Consider the following 18,675-nt stretch of genomic DNA (forward strand, 5'->3'; position numbering starts at 1 on the left):
GGATCAAGCAGAAGTGTAGTCAGTAAACGAGCCAAAGGTCGGTACCAAGTGGTAGTGAAGATTAGACAAGAGGAGAGACAAGAGCGACATATTGGCTTGAGGGAGTACAATAATCTGGCAAACAGGAAGTGCTAAAATAGGAAGTTCATGGGAGGAGCAAAGGATTCAAGAGAAAGAGACAAGGCAAGGTAGTCTAAGGGTTGTCCAGCATCTCGGGTGGCTCAGCAAGAGGAGATGCTGCCAGACATAGCAGAGGTTGTAGGTTCAGACCCGGGTCCTCAAAGTAAGGCACCGTTCACATGGGTGTATTGCCATGATGTGAATCCCAGCAGGAACAATCTGATTCCTACTGGGATTGACAGCTGTGTACATAAAGCAGCGTTGTCAAGCTTGTATATTGCAATGACAGGCTGTCAGCAGCTGCAGCTATTCATACCACCTATTCCCATGTCCGATCTGTTCCCCATGTCCGATCTGTTCCCCATGTCCGATCTGTTCCCCATGTCCGATCTGTTCCCCATGTCCGATCTGTTCCCCTTGTCCGATCTGTTCCCCATGTCCGATCTGTTCCCCATGTCCGATCTGTTCCCCATGTCCGATCTGTTCCCCATGTCCGATCTGTTCCCCATGTCCGATCTGTTCCCCATGTCCGATCTGTTCCCCTTGTCCGATCTGTTCCCCTTGTCCGATCTGTTCCCCTTGTCCGATCTTCCGATCTGTTCCCCTTGTCCGATCTGTTCCCCATGTCCGATCTGTTCCCCATGTCCGATCTGTTCCCCCATGTCCGATCTGTTCCCCCATGTCCGATCTGTTCCCCATGTCCGATCTGTTCCCCATGTCCGATCTGTTCCCCTTGTCCGATCTGTTCCCCTTGTCCGATCTGTTCCCCATGTCCGATCTGTTCCCCCATGTCCGATCTGTTCCCCCATGTCCGATCTGTTCCCCCATGTCCGATCTGTTCCCCCATGTCCGATCTGTTCCCCCCATGTCCGATCTGTTCCCCCCATGTCCGATCTGTTCCCCCCATGTCCGATCTGTTCCCCCCATGTCCGATCTGTTCCCCCCATGTCCGATCTGTTCCCCAGATCCTTGTCTCTCATGCTCTATCATTGCTTCTCTCCACCTGCAGTCCTTTGTAGCAGAAGCCATGTTGTTGATGGCGACCATCTTGCACCTGGGGAAATCCTCGCTGCCCAAGAAGCCAATCACAGACGACGATGTGGACCGGATTTCTCTGTGTCTGAAGGTTCTTTCCGAATGTTCTCCACTGATGAGCGAAATCTTCAACAAAGAGTGCCGCCTGTCCCTCTCCAACATGCTGTCCGCCAAGCTGGAGGAGGAGAAGATCTCCCAGAAGGTAACCTCCTGACTGCTCCTCCTTTTCTGTGTCCATGGACTTCTCTTGGTGTCCACTTTCCTGACAGGTCCCCTTTTTGTGTATCTATGGACCTCTGTTGGGGGTCATCCCTCCTGACCAGTCCCCTTTATGTATATCTGTGGACTTCTGTTGGCGTCCATCCCTCCTGACTCTATGGACTTCTGTTGGGGGTCATTCCTCCTGACAGGTCCCCTTTATGTGTATCTATGGACCTCTGTTGGGGGTCATCCCTCCTGACAGGTCCCCTTTTTGTGTATCTATGGACCTGGAGAAGACTTGACATGATTGGCTCACCTTGTTCCCTTTACTCTCCACAGAAGGAGTCAGAGAAGCGCAGTGTGACGGTTCAGGCCGACGATCCAATCTCCTTCATGCAGCTCACCGCCAAGAGCGAGATGGCGTCTAAGGAGGATCAATTCCAGCTGAGTCTGCTGGCCGCTATGGGGACCACCCAGAGGAAGGAGGCGGCTGACCCTCTGGCATCCAAACTGAATAAAGTAAGTGCCCCGCCTTTGTGTCTTCCAGGAGGAGCCCCACATATAACTAAACTGTGAAGACCAACTGCCATTGTACATGTCAGTCATGTGACCTTCATTCCCCGGGCAGACAGTCCACCAGATAATAATGACCCCGCCTCCACCAGATAATGACCCCGCCTCCGCTCATCTTTATATTTAAATAAAAGAGAAGGCCAATCCAATAACCCCTTCAATACCCTCCCCCCCTTCCTGCCCAGGCCGACTTTCAGCAATGTCATGCTTTGCATGACAAAATAAATTGCATACTGTCAGCAGTGCAGTACATTGTCATCCTATAACTGGTTTGGTGATCAGGAATACTGACTGGTGACAGTATATATTAGAAAAAAAATGATATATATATATATATCTATCTGATAGATACACACACATATATTTATTAGAAAAAAAAATAGAAAATGTAATACCTAAAAAATATATTTAAAAATAAATATATATATAAATATATATACAGGTCCCTCTCAAAAAATGAGCTTATTGTGATAAAGTTGATTATTTTCTGTAATGTACTGATAAACATTAGACTTTCATATATTTTACATTCATTACACACAGCTGAAGTAGTGAAGCCTTTTATTGGTTTAATATTGATGATTTTGGCATACAGCTCATGAAAAACCAAATTCCCATCTCAAAAAATTAGCATATTTCATCCGACCAATAAAAGAAAAGTGTTTTTAATCCAAAAGAAGTCAACCTTCAAATAATTATGTTCAGTTATGCACTCAATACTTGGTTTGGAATCCTTTTGCAGAAATGACTGCTTCAATGCGGCGTGGCATGGAGGCGATCAGCCTGTGGCACTGCTGAGGTGTTGTGGAGGCCCAGGATGCTTCGATAGCGGCCTTCAGCTCATCCAGAGTGTTGGGTCTTACGTCTCTCAACTTTCTCTTCACAACATCCCACAGATTCTCTATGGGGTTCAGGTCAGGCCAATTGAGCACAGTAATACCATGGTCAGTAAACCATTTACCAGTGGTTTTGGCACTGTGAGCAGGTGTCAGGTCGTGCTGAAAAATGAAATCTTCATCTCCATAAAGCTTTTCAGTAGATGGAAGCATGAAGTGCTCCAAAATCTCCTGATAGCTAGCGGCATTGACCCTGCCCTTGATAAAACACAGTGGACCAACACCAGCAGCTGACATGGCACCCCAGACCATCACTGACTGTGGGTACATGACACTGGACTTCAGGCATTTTGGCATTTCCCTCTCCCCAGTCCTCCTCCAGACTCTGGCACCTTGATTTCCGAATGACATGCAAAATTTGCTTTCATTCGAAAAAAGTACTTTGGACCACTGAGCAACAGTCCAGTGCTGCTTCTCTGTAGCCCAGGTCAGGCGCTTCTGCCTCTGTTTCTGGTTCAAAAGTGGCTTGACCTGGGGAATGCGGCACCTGTAGCCCATTTCCTGCACACGCCTGTACACGGTGGCTCTAGATGTTTCTACTCCAGACTCAGTCCACTGCTTCCGCAGGTCCCCCAAGGTCTGGAATCGGTCCTTCTCCACAATCTTCCTCAGGGTCCGGTCACCTCTTCTCGTTGTGCAGCGTTTTCTGCCACACTTTTTCCTTCCCACAGACTTCCCACTGAGGTGCCTTGATACAGCACTCTGGGAACAGCCTATTCCTTCAGAAATTTCTCTCTGTGTCTTAACCCTCTTGATTGAGGGTGTCAATGATGGCCTTCTGGACAGCAGTCAGGTCGGCAGTCTTACCCATGATTGCGGTTTTGAGTAATGAACCAGGCTGGGAGTTTTTAAAAGCCTCAGGAATCTTTTGCAGGTGTTTAGAGTTAATTGATTCAGATGATTAGGTTAATCGCTCGTTTAGAGAACCTTTTCATGATATGCTAATTTTTTGAGATAGGAATTTTGGGTTTTCATGAGCTGTATGCCAAAATCATCAATATTAAACCAATAAAAGGCTTCACTACTTCAGCTGTGTGTAATGAATGTAAAATATATGAAAGTCTAATGTTTATCAGTACATTACAGAAAATAATCAACTTTATCACAATGTGCTCATTTTTTGAGAGGGACCTGTATATATAAACAAAGTAACACTGTACCACTATGGGGAGGTGATTAGGATTTCTTCTTTTTTTTTTTTTTTTTTTACTTTTTGTTATTTATTTTTTTATACACACTATAATTTCTTAGAACTGTGAATGTCTCCGTTATAAGCAACCATTTTTTGTGAATAAATACTCAGTTACGTTCACTATTGTGATTAGCTGTAATTGGCCACAACTAATCACATGGTACAGATGGACTGTGATTGACCCTGTTTGTACCATGTGATGACTGTGACCAATCACAGAGCTCATCACAATAGTACACAATGAATGGCAGGAATCAAAGCCTTTCATTGCGTACAACTGTCATGTGATCTGTGATTGGCCACAGCAATCACATGGTACTGACTGCGGGCCGGTACAGTGATCTGTCATCGGCCGTGTCTGGTAGACAGTGGGTGAGAAATGGCCCTGGAGTGCGGCCTGATCCTCGGAGGACGTCATATGCTGTCCCCTGAGCTCCTGCCTGGCTGGGAAGGGGTTAATAAGCTATTTGTGGAGGTAGGTGTTTGGGTGTGTATACCGTTTCCTCTTTCTGTTATGAAGGTGAATGGTATAAATGGTGAATGTTATAAATGGTGAATGTTATGAAGGTGAATGGTAGAAATGGTGAATGTTATGAAGGTGAATGGTAGAAATGGTGAATGTTATGAAGGTGAATGGTAGAAATGGTGAATGTTATGAAGGTGAATGGTATAAATGGTGAATGTTATGAAGGTGAATGGTATAAATGGTGAATGTTCTCTGCTTTCTTCCAGGTGACACAGCTGACCGGCTTCTCAGATCCCGTGTACGCAGAGGCGTATGTACATGTAAACCAGTACGACATTGTCCTGGATGTGTTAGTTGTCAACCAGACCAACGACACCCTACAGAACTGCACGCTGGAACTCGCTACACTCGGTGAGGATATCAACCAGGAGACGGGGGCCCTGGCTTGCAGCCAGGGGGAAGCCGGGGGGGCCCTGGCTTGCAGGCAGGGGGAAGCCGGGGGGCCCTGGCTTGTAGGCAAGGGGAATTCGGGCCTCTGGATTGTAGGCAAGGAGAGCTGGGGCCCTGGTTGTTGGTAGGGAGGAGATGAGATTTTGGCCCTAGTTTGCGGGGGCCGGTGGGGGCCCCCCTGGCTTGCGGGGGGCCGGTGGGGGCCCCCTGACTTACAGGCCGGTGGGATCCCCCTGGCTTGGCTGCTCAGAATGTCCAACCACTAAGAGATTTTTGGAAAGACTTGTCAATAAACAGCGGTAGACACGTCCATCCTCATCTCCAAGGTAGCAGAAGGAGGTGCCAGGGGGTTCAATGTTCCATTATCCAGTAATGAATTACCAGTTGTGGGCAGACTGGTTCAGAACAGGAATGGGGTCTGTAGATGTGATAAGTTTTTCTGCATCTCATTAGTTGTAGTTCCTTGTTGGGGACACCAGGTGGCAGTAGTGCCCTTTACGCACATTTCACATTATGAAGCTTAGTCACGATCGGCAGGTGAAAGCTTTTGTGCTGCTTGTTGTAGCCAATGAGGTTTAACCTTCATCTCTGCACTGGAGTTAGATGATGAATCCTGACACCTCATTGGTTGCTGTGGAGTTTTCTCGGCTCCCGATAAAAGGGACAGTATGACTGATCTTCTTCTAATTCCAGGTGACCTGAAGCTGGTGGAGAAGCCGTCTCCTCTCACTCTCGCTCCGCACGACTTCGCCAACATCAAGGCCAACGTGAAGGTGGCCTCCACAGAGAACGGCATCATATTCGGGAATATAGGTGGGTGTGGTCTTCCGTCAATATTATACATTTACAATGGAGGGATTTGTGTAACGAGTCCACTGTATAAGCGACTATTTTTATGAATGACATCCATTCGTGTGCCATTGTGTATAATTGTGATTGCTGTGATTGGCCACAGCTATCACATGGTACAAGTCTACTGTGATTTGTCCCCTGTTCCATGTCATCACTGTGACCAATTACAGAGAGCCAAAAGAGAAAGTGAGGTCACTCAGACATCAGCCTTCACCCCTCCAGTGAGACTCCACCCCCACAGGGACAGAGATATGGTGGACAGGTAAAGGTTAATGTCTTGGTGACCTCACTTACTCTTTTGCATGTCGTGTTGATGGGAGGAGCGTTGTCACCCTGGGACAGGAAGTCTGTAACCGGTATAATCACCAGGTGAAAATAAAGAAAACTAACGCAGTGATGAGCTGTGTAATCCAATCTGATTTCTGGGTCTTACATGGAATTTTGTGACCCCCGCAGTGTACGACGTCTCGGGTGCCGCCAGTGACCGGAACTGTGTGGTCCTCAGTGATATCCACATCGACATCATGGATTACATCCAGCCGGCCGCCTGCACAGACACCGAGTTCAGGCAGATGTGGGCGGAGTTTGAGTGGGAGAACAAGGTTAGTGTGTGTCTCTATGTACTCTCCACCTGGGGGCGCCATTCCCACTGCTATTCACTGCACTGAGAAATCCCACAGCATCCATTTCTGTGTCCTCCCAACATCCAATGGTCTTTGTGCTGCAGCTGGAGGATGTAGATTAGGAATGGAGAGGGCTGTGATCTATAAATCCCCTCCACTAGCCCTGCAGTGTGCCGCCTGTCCTGCCAGAATAGTGTGAGGTGTACTGTCCACATGTGAGGCCCTTCATGGGATAGGTGGATACTCCTACTTACCATCTATGTCAAGGTGGCATATTGGACACATTTATATTCTGCACATCGACCTCTTTAAGGCACGCCTGGGTGAGTAGTAGGGGGGGGGATCTGGGGCTGTCATATAGGCCTATAGGTGGGATCTGGGAATATTGAGACCTAAGTAGTGGGAAGGATCTGGTGTTCGGTATCTGGGTGTGTCAGAGAGGTTTATGGTGGGTAGGAATTGGTCATGTCTGGTCTATGGTGGGTCGGATCTGTGTGTACTACAGGGGTCTATGGTGGGAAGGATCTGGGTATGTCAGGTCTATGGTGAGAAGGATCTGGGTATGTCAGGTCTATGGTGGGAAGGATCTGGGTATGTCAGGTCTATGGGGGGGAAGGATCTGGGTGTGTCAGGTCTATGGTGGGAAGGATCTGGGTATGTCAGGTCTATGGTGAGAAGGATCTGGGTATGTCAGGTCTATGGTGGGAAGGATCTGGGTATGTCAGGTCTATGGTGGGAAGGATCTGAGTATGTCAGGTCTATGGTGGGAAGGATCTGGGTATGTCAGATCTATGGTGGGAAGGATCTGGGTATGTCAGGTCTATGGTGGGAAGGATCTGGGTATGTCAGGTCTATGGTGGGAAGGATCTGGGTATGTCAGGTCTATGGTGAGAAGGATCTGGGTATGTCAGGTCTATGGTGGGAAGGATCTGGGTATGTTAGGTCTATGGTGGGAAGGATCTGGGTATGTCAGGTCTATGGTGGGAAGGATCTGGGTATGTCAGGTCTATGGTGGGAAGGATCTGGGTATGTCAGGTCTATGGTGGGAAGGATCTGGGTATGTCAGGTCTATGGTGAGAAGGATCTGGGTATGTCAGGTCTATGGTGGGAAGGATCTGGGTATGTTAGGTCTATGGTGGGAAGGATCTGGGTATGTCAGGTCTATGGTGGGAAGGATCTGGGTATGTCAGGTCTATGGTGGGAAGGATCTGGGTATGTCAGGTCTATGGTGGGAAGGATCTGGGTATGTCAGGTCTATGGGGGGAAGGATTTGGGTATGTCAGGTCTATGGTGGGAAGGATCTGGGTATGTTAGGTCTATGGTGGGAAGGATCTGGGTATGTCAGGTCTATGGGGGGAAGGATCTGGGTATGTCAGGTCTATGGTGGGAAGGATCTGAACATGTCAGGTCTATGCTGGGAAGGATCTGGGTATGTCAGGTCTATGGTGGGAAGGATCTGGGTATGTCAGGTCTATGGTGAGAAGGATCTGGGTATGTCAGGTCTATGGTGAGAAGGATCTGGGTATGTCAGGTCTATGGTGAAAAGGATCTGGGTATGTCAAAGATCTATTGTGGGCTGGAACTGGGTGTGTCGTGTCTATGGTGGGTTGAATCTGGGTGTGTTATAGAGAGGTCTGTTGTGGGCAGGATCTGAGCATTTCAGGCTTTTGGTTGGTGGGGGTCAGATGTCTATGGTGTGATCTGGGCGTGTCAGATGTCTATGGTGGATGGGATCTGGGTATGTCAGGTCTATGGTGGGAAGGATCTGGGTATGTCAGGTCTATGGTGGGAAGGATCTGGGTATGTCAGGTCTATGGTGGGAAGGATCTGGGTATGTCAGGTCTATGGTGGGAAGGATCTGGGTATGTCAGGTCTATGGTGGGAAGGATCTGGGTATGTCAGGTCTATGGTGGGAAGGATCTGAACATGTCAGGTCTATGGTGGGAAGGATCTGGGTATGTCAGGTCTATGGTGGGAAGGATCTGGGTATGTCAGGTCTATGGTGGGAAGGATCTGGGTATGTCAGGTCTATGGTGGGAAGGATCTGAACATGTCAGGTCTATGGTGGGAAGGATCTGGGTATGTCAGTTCTATGGTGGGAAGGATCTGGGTATGTTAGGTCTATGGTGGGAAGGATCTGGGTATGTCAAAGATCTATTGTGGGCTGGAACTGGGTGTGTCGTGTCTATGGTGGGTTGAATCTGGGTGTGTTATAGAGAGGTCTGTTGTGGGCAGGATCTGAGCATTTCAGGCTTTTGGTTGGTGGGGGTCAGATGTCTATGATGGGATCTGGGCGTGTGAGAGGTCTATGGTGGATGGGATCTGGGTATGTTGGATGTGTGTGGTGGGTGGGATGTAGGTGTGTTGGATGTCTATGGTGGGTGGGATCTGGGTATGTTGGATGTCTGTGATGGGTTGGATTTAGGTGTGTTGGATGTATATGGTGCGTGGGATCTGGGCAGGTCTGGTGGGTGGGATCTGGGCAGGTCTGGTGGGTAGGATCAGGGCAGGTCAGGTGTGTATGGTGGGACCTGGGCATGTTGGATGTCTATGGTGGGTGGGATTTGGGTATGTAAAATATCTATAGTGGGTGGGATCTTGCCGTTTTTAGATGTCTATGGTGGATGGGATCTGGGCAGGTGTGTATGGTGGGATCTGGGCATGTTAGATGTCTATGGTGGGTGGGATCTGGGCAGGTCAGGTGTGTTTGGTGGGATCTAGGCATCTTAGATATCTATGGTGGGTAAGATCTGGGCGTGTTAGATGTCTGTGATGGGCGGGACCTGGGCGTGTTAGATGTCTGTGATGGGCGGGACCTGGGCGTGTTAGATGTCTGTGATGGGCGGGATCTGGCAGTTAGCCATTCATAACAGTGATAACAGACCGTATAGATCGGGAGGGGGTCATATTTGGGGGGGGGGGGGGTATTCCCCTGGATAGACTGATTTGGGTCTTTATATTTGTATGCAGACAGAAGTTGGCCGCAGTTTCTCAGATTCCCTCCAATCTCCTTTTCTTGGAATAAAACTGCGAATCATTTCCTGTCTGAGTTCCAGCCACTCAGATATCTCCTTTTAGAATCCATCGTTCTGTCTGCTTAATGCTGATATCTGATTGGCTGGGCTGGGTTTTGCTAGTTTGCACATCATTTCTCTCTTGTAATAATCCTCCCGCTCACTGACTCCGCTCTCCCTTCAGGTGACAGTGAACACGAATATCCTGGATCTAAACGAGTATTTGCTTCACATCCAGAAGTCCACAAACATGAGATGTCTGACACCAGAGAAGGTGAGTGACCCCCCAGGCCAAGAACTAAGAATGCTTCATGCAATCCTCCCTGGGAAGTTGTGGGCGGGGTCTCGGGTGGCCATGTGTTCAGGGCTCCCAGGCTGGGTTGGCGGGGTCTCAGCTGGCCATGTGCTCAGGGCTCCCAGTCTGGGTTTGTGGGCGGGGTCTCAGCTGGCCATGTGCTCAGGGCTCCCAGTCTGGGTTGGTGGGTGGGGTCTCAGCTGGCCATGTGTTCAGGGCTCCCAGGCTGGGCTTGGTTGGTGGGCGGGGTCTCAGCTGGCCATGTGTTCAGGGCTCCCAGGCTGGGTTGGTGGGCGGGGTCTCAGATGAGTCTTCTCTAAACGAGTATTTACTTCACATCCAGAAGTCCACAAACGAGAGATATCTGACGCCAGAGAAGGTGAGTGATTTCAACTGGCCGTGTGTTCAGGGCTCCCAGGGTGGACTGGGTTGGTGGGCGGGGTCTCAGCTGGCCGTGTGTTCAGGGCTCTTAGGGTGGGCGGGGTGTCAGCTAGCCGTGTGTTGAGGGCTCCCAGGGTGGGCTGGGTTGGTGGGCGGGGTCTAAGCTGGCCGTGTGTTCAGGGCTCTTAGGGTGGGTGGGGTGTCAGCTGGCCGTGTGCTCAGGGCTCCCAGGGTGGGCTGGGTTAGTGAGTGGGGTCTCAGATGACCCTGTGTTCAGGGTGGGCGGGGTCTCAGATGGCTGTGTGTTCAGGGCTCCCAGGCTGGGCACATGGGGGGGGGGTCTCGGACTGTCATGTTCAGGGCTCCCAAGCTGGGCTGATGGGGGGGGGGGGGGGGTGTCTCCGACAGTCATGTGTTCAGGTCTCCCAAGCTGGGCTGGATTGGTGGGTGGGGTCTCAGATGGCTCCCAGGCTGGGCTCATGGGGGAGTCTCTGACAGTCATGTGTTCAGGACTCCTAGGCTGGGCTCATGGGGGGGGGGGGGGGTCTCTGACAGTCGTGTGTTCAGGGCTCCCAAGCCGGGCTGATGGGGGGAGGGGGGATCTCGGACAGTCGTGTGTTCAGAACTCCCAGGCTGGGCTGATGGGGGGGGGGGGTCTCAGACAGTCGTGTGTTCAGGACTCCCAGGCTGGGCTCATGGGGGATCTCGGACAGTCGTGTGTTCAGAACTCCCAGGCTGGGTTGATGGGGGGGGGGGGGGGTCTCGGACAGTCATGTGTTCAGGACTCCCAGGCTGGGCTGATGAGGGGGGGGGTCTCGGACAGTCATGTGTTCAGGACTCCCAGGCTGGGCTGATGAGGGGGGGGTCTCGGACAGTCATGTGTTCAGGACTCCCAGGCTGGGCTCATGGGGGGTCTCGGACAGTCGTGTGTTCAGGGCTCCCAGGCTGGGCTCATGGGGGGTCTCGGACAGTCGTGTGTTCAGGGCTCCCAGGCTGGACTCATGGGGGGTCTCGGACAGTCGTGTGTTCAGGGCTCCCAGGCTGGGCTCATGGGGGGTCTCCGACAGTCATGTGTTCAGGACTCCCAGGCTGGGCTGATGAGGGGGGGGGGGGGGGTCTCCGACAGTCGTGTGTTCAGGGCTCCCAAGCTGGGCTGATGAGGGGGGGGGGGGTCTCGGACAGTCGTGTGTTCAGGGCTCCCAGGCTGGGCTCATGGGGGGTCTCGGACAGTCGTGTGTTCAGGGCTCCCAGGCTGGGCTCATGGGGGGTCTCGGACAGTCGTGTGTTCAGGGCTCCCAGGCTGGGCTCATGGGGGATCTCGGACAGTCGTTTATTCAGGACTCCCAGGCTGGGCTCATGGGGGGTCTCGGACAGTCGTGTGTTCAGGGCTCCCAGGCTGGACTCATGGGGGGTCTCGGACAGTCGTGTGTTCAGGGCTCCCAGGCTGGGCTCATGGGGGGTCTCCGACAGTCATGTGTTCAGGACTCCCAGGCTGGGCTGATGAGGGGGGGGGGGGGGTCTCCGACAGTCGTGTGTTCAGGGCTCCCAAGCTGGGCTGATGAGGGGGGGGGGGGGGGGTCTCGGACAGTCGTGTGTTCAGGGCTCCCAGGCTGGGCTCATGGGGGGTCTCGGACAGTCGTGTGTTCAGGGCTCCCAGGCTGGGCTCATGGGGGGTCTCCGACAGTCATGTGTTCAGGACTCCCAGGCTGGGCTGATGAGGGGGGGGGGGGGGGGGTCTCCGACAGTCGTGTGTTCAGGGCTCCCAAGCTGGGCTGATGAGGGGGGGGGGGGTCTCGGACAGTCGTGTGTTCAGGGCTCCCAGGCTGGGCTCATGGGGGGTCTCGGACAGTCGTGTGTTCAGGGCTCCCAGGCTGGGCTCATGGGGGGTCTCGGACAGTCGTGTGTTCAGGGCTCCCAGGCTGGGCTCATGGGGGATCTCGGACAGTCGTTTATTCAGGACTCCCAGGCTGGGCTCATGGGGGGTCTCGGACAGTCGTGTGTTCAGGGCTCCCAGGCTGGACTCATGGGGGGTCTCGGACAGTCGTGTGTTCAGGGCTCCCAGGCTGGGCTCATGGGGGGTCTCCGACAGTCATGTGTTCAGGACTCCCAGGCTGGGCTGATGAGGGGGGGGGGGGGTCTCCGACAGTCGTGTGTTCAGGGCTCCCAAGCTGGGCTGATGAGGGGGGGGGGGGGGGTCTCGGACAGTCGTGTGTTCAGGGCTCCCAGGCTGGGCTCATGGGGGGTCTCGGACAGTCGTGTGTTCAGGGCTCCCAGGCTGGGCTCATGGGGGGTCTCGGACAGTCGTGTGTTCAGGAATCCCAGGCTGGGCTCATGGGGGGTCTCGGACAGTCGTGTGTTCAGGGCTCCCAAGCTGGGCTGATGATGGGGGGGGGTCTCGGACAGTCGTGTGTTCAGGACTCCCAGGCTGGGCTGGGGGGCGTCTCCGAAGGCTTTGTGTTCAGATCTTTCAGACTGGGTTGGTAGGGCCTCGGACAGTCCTATGCAGGGCAGGGGGTGAGGTCTCTGACAGTCGTTTGCTCAGGGCTCCCAGGCTGTAAGCTACCCTAGGTCTGTAAATACTTTAAAGAATCTGTTGCTCTTTGCGGGGGAGGGGGGGTCACATGACATGCTGGTGCCGGTGTGCAGTGGCCCCGGTCCCAGGCGTATGAATGTGTTTGTTTTAATGGAAAGATTCATCTGTTTTGTTTGCTCCACCCACAGGCCTTGTCCGGGTCATGCGGTTTCATGGCAGCCAATCTCTATGCTCGCTCCATATTCGGTGAGGACGCCCTTGCCAATGTCAGCATAGAGAAGCCAATCCACCTCGGACCCGACGCTCCAGTTACCGGGCACATACGGATCAGAGCCAAGAGCCAGGTGAGGGGCTGCCGGGCCACGTATACATCTCTCATACAGTGCTGGTTCTCGGTCTTCTTTTGTTGATCCTCTGCTTACAGTACTAAGGGTTCATTCACATAGGTGGCTGGGGGGCAGTAAAATCAGGCAGTATGTGTAACTAGTTTTGTCTTCCCCGCAGGGGATGGCGCTGAGCCTCGGCGATAAGATCAATCTATCTCAGAAGAAGCCGTCTGTATAGATGGAGCCGTACCCAGAATCCTCCTCTCTGACTCCAGCCGCCAATCATCATCCATCATGATTTGGGCCCCGCTGTGCTCCACCCGTGTGCTTCGTAGAATGTAGAATTCCTGGCGGAGAATTCCTCATCATTCCCAATGTTTCTCTTTTTTGTGTTTTATCAGTTCACTAACCGAGTTCAACAATAAATCTGTCTTTTGATTAATGGTGGAGTGGGTGTGTGACTCCAGGGGATGGGGGTGGGGGGGGGGGGAAATGTTAGCCGGCCAGCGGTGCTCCGTGTCTGCCGACCTGAAGCGGCTCCGCCTGGATCTGTGAGATTCTCTCATTCTGTGATAGGTGGAACCAATCGCTTTACTGTATGAGAACAAACTTCTGCGGCTTCCATGATACAGTGCCCCCCGGGTCTAGCGACCAATCGCTAGGCCTTAACACTGTTATGTGATGCAAGGGGCGGGGTCTTAACCCCCCTCCCCCATAGTCCCACACTATTATTAATATTATTATTATTCTACATTTATATAACTCTGACATATACCGCAGTGCTGTACAGAGATCACTGAGCCAATCACATCAGTCTCTGTACCAGAGGAGCTTACACTCTAATGTCCCCTCACCCACAGTCACATCAGTCTCTGTACCAGAGGAGCTTACGCTCTAATGTCCCTTCCCCCACAGTCACATCAGTCTCTGTACCAGAGGAGCTTACACTCTAATGTCCCCTCCCCCACAGTCACATCAGTCTCTGTACCAGGGGAGCTTACACTCTAATGTCCCCTCCCCCACAGTCACATCAGTCTGTGTACCAGAGGAGCTTACACTCTAATGTCCCCTCACCCACAGTCAGATCAGTCTCTGAACCAGAGGAGCTTACACTCTAATGTCCCCTCCCCCACAGTCACATCAGTCTCTGTACCAGAGGAGCTTACACTCTGTCTCCTCCCCCACAGTCATATCAGTCTCTGTACCAGAGGAGCTTACACTCTAATGTCCCCTCCCCCACAGTCATATCAGTCTCTGTACCAGAGGAGCTTACACTCTAATATCCCCTCCCCCACAGTCACATCAGTCTCTGTACCAGGGGAGCTTACACTCTAATGTCTCCTCCCCCACAGTCACATCAGTCTCTGTACCAGGGGAGCTTACACCCCCTTCTTCCCCCCCGCCTCCCCACAATCACACTCTATTTTTCTTTATTTGTTGAAATATTTTCTATCCTTCCACAACCTCTGCTAAGAAATTACAATGTAACATCTGACCCATTTCCTGTTCAGTGACATAAAACAGAAAACTTCTATATGTCAGCTGAGAATTCTTCCTCCACCCACCGCAGAATGTCTGAATAATTACCCGTGCACGCCCTGTACTGTACTGTCCACATATTGTACCCCAAAATCTCTGTCCTTCCCCCAACTGCTCCCCTGTACTGCACACCGGACCATTCATACCCCATCTGCCCCGTATTGTACTCCAAATCCTATCCTATCTATCCACAGCTACCCATGGTTTCTACCTTAGAGCCTCCATCCCTCTGCAACTGCCCTCTGTATTGTACCCTACAGATTAATTCCTGTCATTGTACCCCAGAGCCTCTGTCCTTCCATATCTGCCCTCTGTATTGCACCCCACACCCTCTGTCTCTCCACAACTCCCCCTATATTGAGCCCCAGACACAATTCTCCTTGTATTGTATCCTAGAGCCTCTGTCCCTCCTTATTGTGTACCCTAGAGCCTCTGTCCCTCCTTAACTGCCCTCTGTATGGTATCTCAGAGACCCCTGTATTGTTTACCCTAGAGCCTTTGTTCCTTCTCAACTGCCCCCTGTATTGTTTACCCGAGAGTGTCTATTCCTCCTCCAGTGCCCCCTGTATTGTACCCTGAGCCTCTGTCCCTCCTCAAATGCACCCTGTATTGTATCTTGGAGGCTCTGTTCCTCCTCAGCTGCCCCCTGTAATTGTGTACCCCAGAGCCTCTGTTCCTCCACTGCCCCCCATATTGTATCCTAAGCCCCTGTTCCTCTTCCACTGCCGCCTGTATTGTGTACCCCAGAGACTCTGTTCCTCGACTGCCCCCTGTATTGTGTACCCCAGAGCCTCTGGCCCTCCTCAGCTGCCACTTGTATTGTGTACCCCAAAGCCTCTGGCCCTCCTCAGCTGCCACCTGTATTGTGTACCCCAGAGCCTCTGTTACCCCACTGCCTCCTGTATTGTGTACCCCAAAGCCTCTGTTCCTCCATTGCCTCCTGTATTGTGTACCCCAGAGCCTCTGTTACCCCACTGCCTCCTGTATTGTGTACCCCAAAGCCTCTGTTCCTCCACTGCCTCCTGTATTGTGTACACCAAAGCCTCTGTTCCTCCACTGCCTCCTGTATTGTGTACACCAAAGCCTCTGTTCCCCCACTGCCCCCTGTAATTGTGTACCCCAGAGCCTCTGTTCCTCCTCAGCTGCCCCCTGTATTGTGTACCCTAGAGCCTCTATCCCTTTTTCACTGCCGCCTATATTGGGTACCCCAGAGCCTGTGTACCCCAGATCCTCTATCCCTCTTTCACTGCCCCCTATATTGTACCCTGAGCCTCTGTCCTTCCTACACTGCCCCCTGTATTGTGTACCCTGAGCCTCTGTCCTTCATCCACTGCCCCCTGTATTATACGTCATACCTCCTGTCTCTCCACAACTCTCCTTGCATTGTGCCCCAGACACAACTGCCCCCATACTGTACGCCAGAGCCTCAGTTTCCCCGGAACTGCCCATATACAGATTTTTTTCCCTATCTCTTCTCAACTGCCCCTTTTATTATACCCAAGAGCTGCCGTCCCTTTATAACTGCCCCTGTATTTTACTCCAGACCCTTCACCCCTCCACAGCGGACCTTGTATTGTACCTCCTTCCATCACTCTACAATTGCCCCGTATTGTACGCCAGACATTTTGTTTTTATAGCTTTTCATTTTTATTGATGGCTCTCTTCTAATCAAACCTCTCAGCAAGATCTGTTGGGTGCAAATGAATCCCTCAGCCCAGCAGACACAGTATGAGATATGTAATGCGCGAGGGGGAGATGCACAAATCTGATGGATCACTGACTACAGGGGGAAGACCATCGGTGGAAAAAAACTCGCCTGTAGTTCATTTGAAAAAAAAAAACAAAACACAGACTCCCCCCCCCATGTGGTTCGGTCACCGGTTACATTTCTTGTTGTCTGTCTTGTAATGCAGCGTGACACATCACCCACATCTGAGACTGTTGTCACCTTACCTTCTAAAGTTTACTCTCCGCAGGGGGAACGGCAACCTTCCCACCTCAAAGACCTCCGACATTTCCCAAAAACGATTTCCCACCAGGAAAAGGTCTGAGTTTTGGGCTGACCGTATTCCGATTCTGATAATGTATAAAGAAATGCAGCCTGCGAGTGCTAAAATCTCCATTTTTATCCAGCCGATAACAATTTCGGAAGGGTGACATTTTGTTACAAAAACTTTTATTTGGCCAGTTAGAGTGCCTGTACTGACAGTGAAAATGTATAACGTAGTGGTTGTCACCACAAACATTTCCCAGAGAAAAATGGGCCTGGTTTGTGAGAAAAGTGTAGCCGGGTGGAGGAGCGGGCTGTGCTCACTCTCCTCCCCTCCTCACCACTGTTCTGCAGAGTGGGCTGTGTGCTTCAGCCAGGTTCCCTTCCTCTGTTGGCTGTGCATGTGATCTCTTCCCTCTCTGCCTGGAACTGGTGGCAGCAAAGACATTCACCGAAACTTGATGATGCAACTGCTCATCTCCTCTCTCAACTGATGATGCCATTAAGCCTGCGATCCTGGGAGATGCAGTCCTGGAGGGGAATGAATTGAATACGGTGAAAAACTACAACCCCCCAGTACTCTGTGCTGACAAAAGGAAGAGAGGCAGAACTTCCCAGGAAATTCTAGAGAGGTCAGGGTTTTCCCCGGGAGGAAGCCAAGGCCTTTGCTGGGACTGTGCAGACTAGGGGCCATAGAAGTTTTTGCCAAGGGGGACAGAGAGTGCAGACCCACACCAGAGACCAAAAGACAGACAAAAAAAGTTCTCTTGCCGTGCTGGGAACTGTTTCTGCATGCACCTACAGTCAGCGAGGACCTGATTGGGAGGACTAAGATGTGTGGGACCAGACCTGTTGCATGCCAGGACTCACAATCGGAACTACAAAGCTTAATGCCTTTCTGCACAAAGAGACTGCTTCTTACTTAGCAGCCCATCAGCCATCCATTGCACACTCCATTAGGGACAGCTCCACGTGCACCACTTTACAGAAAGGCCCTATAGCCGTCTAATATTGACAATTGGGCACCGGGTACTTTATAGCTACCTTCAGGGGAAGGTAGGAGGAGGGAAGGCTCATTGATGGAGGTGGGAGGAGAGAAGGCTCATTGATGAAGGTAGGTGGGATGAGGGAAGGCTCATTGATGGAGATGGGGAGGGGAGGCTCATTGATGAAGGTGGGAGGAGGGAAGGCTCATTGATGGAGGTGGGAGGAGGGAAGGCTCTTTGATGGAGACGGGAAGGGGATGCTCATTGATGGAGACGGGGAGGGAAGGCTCATTGATGGAGGTGGGAAGGCTCATTAATGAAGGTGGGAGAAGGGACGGCTCATTTGATGATGGTGGGAGGAGGGAAGGCTCATTGATGAAGGTAGGTGGGAGGAGGGAAGGCTCATTGATGAAGATGGGGAGGGGAGGCTCATTGATGGAGGTGGGAGGAGGGAAGGCTCATTGATGGAGGTGGGAGGAGGGAAGGCTCATTGATGGAGTCGGGAAGGGGATGCTCATTGATGGAGACGGGGAGGGAAGGCTCATTGATGGAGGTGGGAAGGCTCATTAATGAAGGTGGGAGAAGGGAAGGCTCATTTGATGATGGTGGGAGGAGGGAAGGCTCATTGATGGAGGTGGGAGGAGGGAAGGCTCATTGATGGCGGTGGGAGGAGGGAAGACTCATGGATGAAGGTGGGAGGAGGGGAAGGCTCATTGATGGAGGTGGGGAGGGGAGGCTCATTGATGGGGGAGGGGGAAGGCTTATTGATGGAGGTGGGGAGGCTCATTGATGGAGGTGGGAGGAGGGAAGGCTCATTTGATGATGGTGGGAGGAGGGAAGGCTCATTGATGGAGGTGGGAGGAGGGAAGGCTCATTGATGGCGGTGGGAGGAGGGAAGACTCATGGATGAAGGTGGGAGGAGGGGAAGGCTCATTGATGGAGGTGGAGAGGGGAGGCTCATTGATGGAGGTGGGGGAGGGGGAAGGCTTATTGATGGAGGTGGGGAGGCTCATTGATGGAGGTGGGAGGAGGGAAGGCTCATTCCCCAGATGATGTCTAAGCAGACGAAACGCATTGGGTTGACTTCTGTCCATGCTACTACCTGTTGATGCTATTCACTGATCCGGATTTAGGCGCTTTTTAACTACCTCACTGAAAGTGTTCTGAACTTTTAATAAAAACCCTTTGCTTATGGTTTTTCAC

The 18,675-nt window shown here is 51.9% G+C and overlaps 1 protein-coding gene across 1 annotated transcript in view; it reads left to right on the plus strand.

Annotated features, from left to right (window-relative positions):
- COPB1 (COPI coat complex subunit beta 1) overlaps window positions 1-13,399 on the plus strand; it is a 36,862-nt gene extending 23,463 nt beyond the window's left edge. Inside the window, exons 15-22 of the mRNA XM_082270792.1 lie at window positions 1,130-1,357; window positions 1,696-1,875; window positions 4,750-4,894; window positions 5,627-5,746; window positions 6,242-6,387; window positions 9,607-9,696; window positions 12,820-12,975; window positions 13,136-13,399. Of these exons, the coding sequence (XP_082126918.1) occupies window positions 1,130-1,357; window positions 1,696-1,875; window positions 4,750-4,894; window positions 5,627-5,746; window positions 6,242-6,387; window positions 9,607-9,696; window positions 12,820-12,975; window positions 13,136-13,195 (1,125 nt within the window). The 3' untranslated portion in view covers window positions 13,196-13,399. The remainder of the gene's footprint in view (window positions 1-1,129; window positions 1,358-1,695; window positions 1,876-4,749; window positions 4,895-5,626; window positions 5,747-6,241; window positions 6,388-9,606; window positions 9,697-12,819; window positions 12,976-13,135) is intronic.
- The last annotated feature ends 5,276 nt before the right edge of the window (window positions 13,400-18,675 follow it).

This window comes from Pelophylax lessonae (genome assembly GCF_965119305.1).
Source record: "Pelophylax lessonae genome assembly, chromosome: 10".
Taxonomy (NCBI): domain Eukaryota; kingdom Metazoa; phylum Chordata; class Amphibia; order Anura; family Ranidae; genus Pelophylax; species Pelophylax lessonae.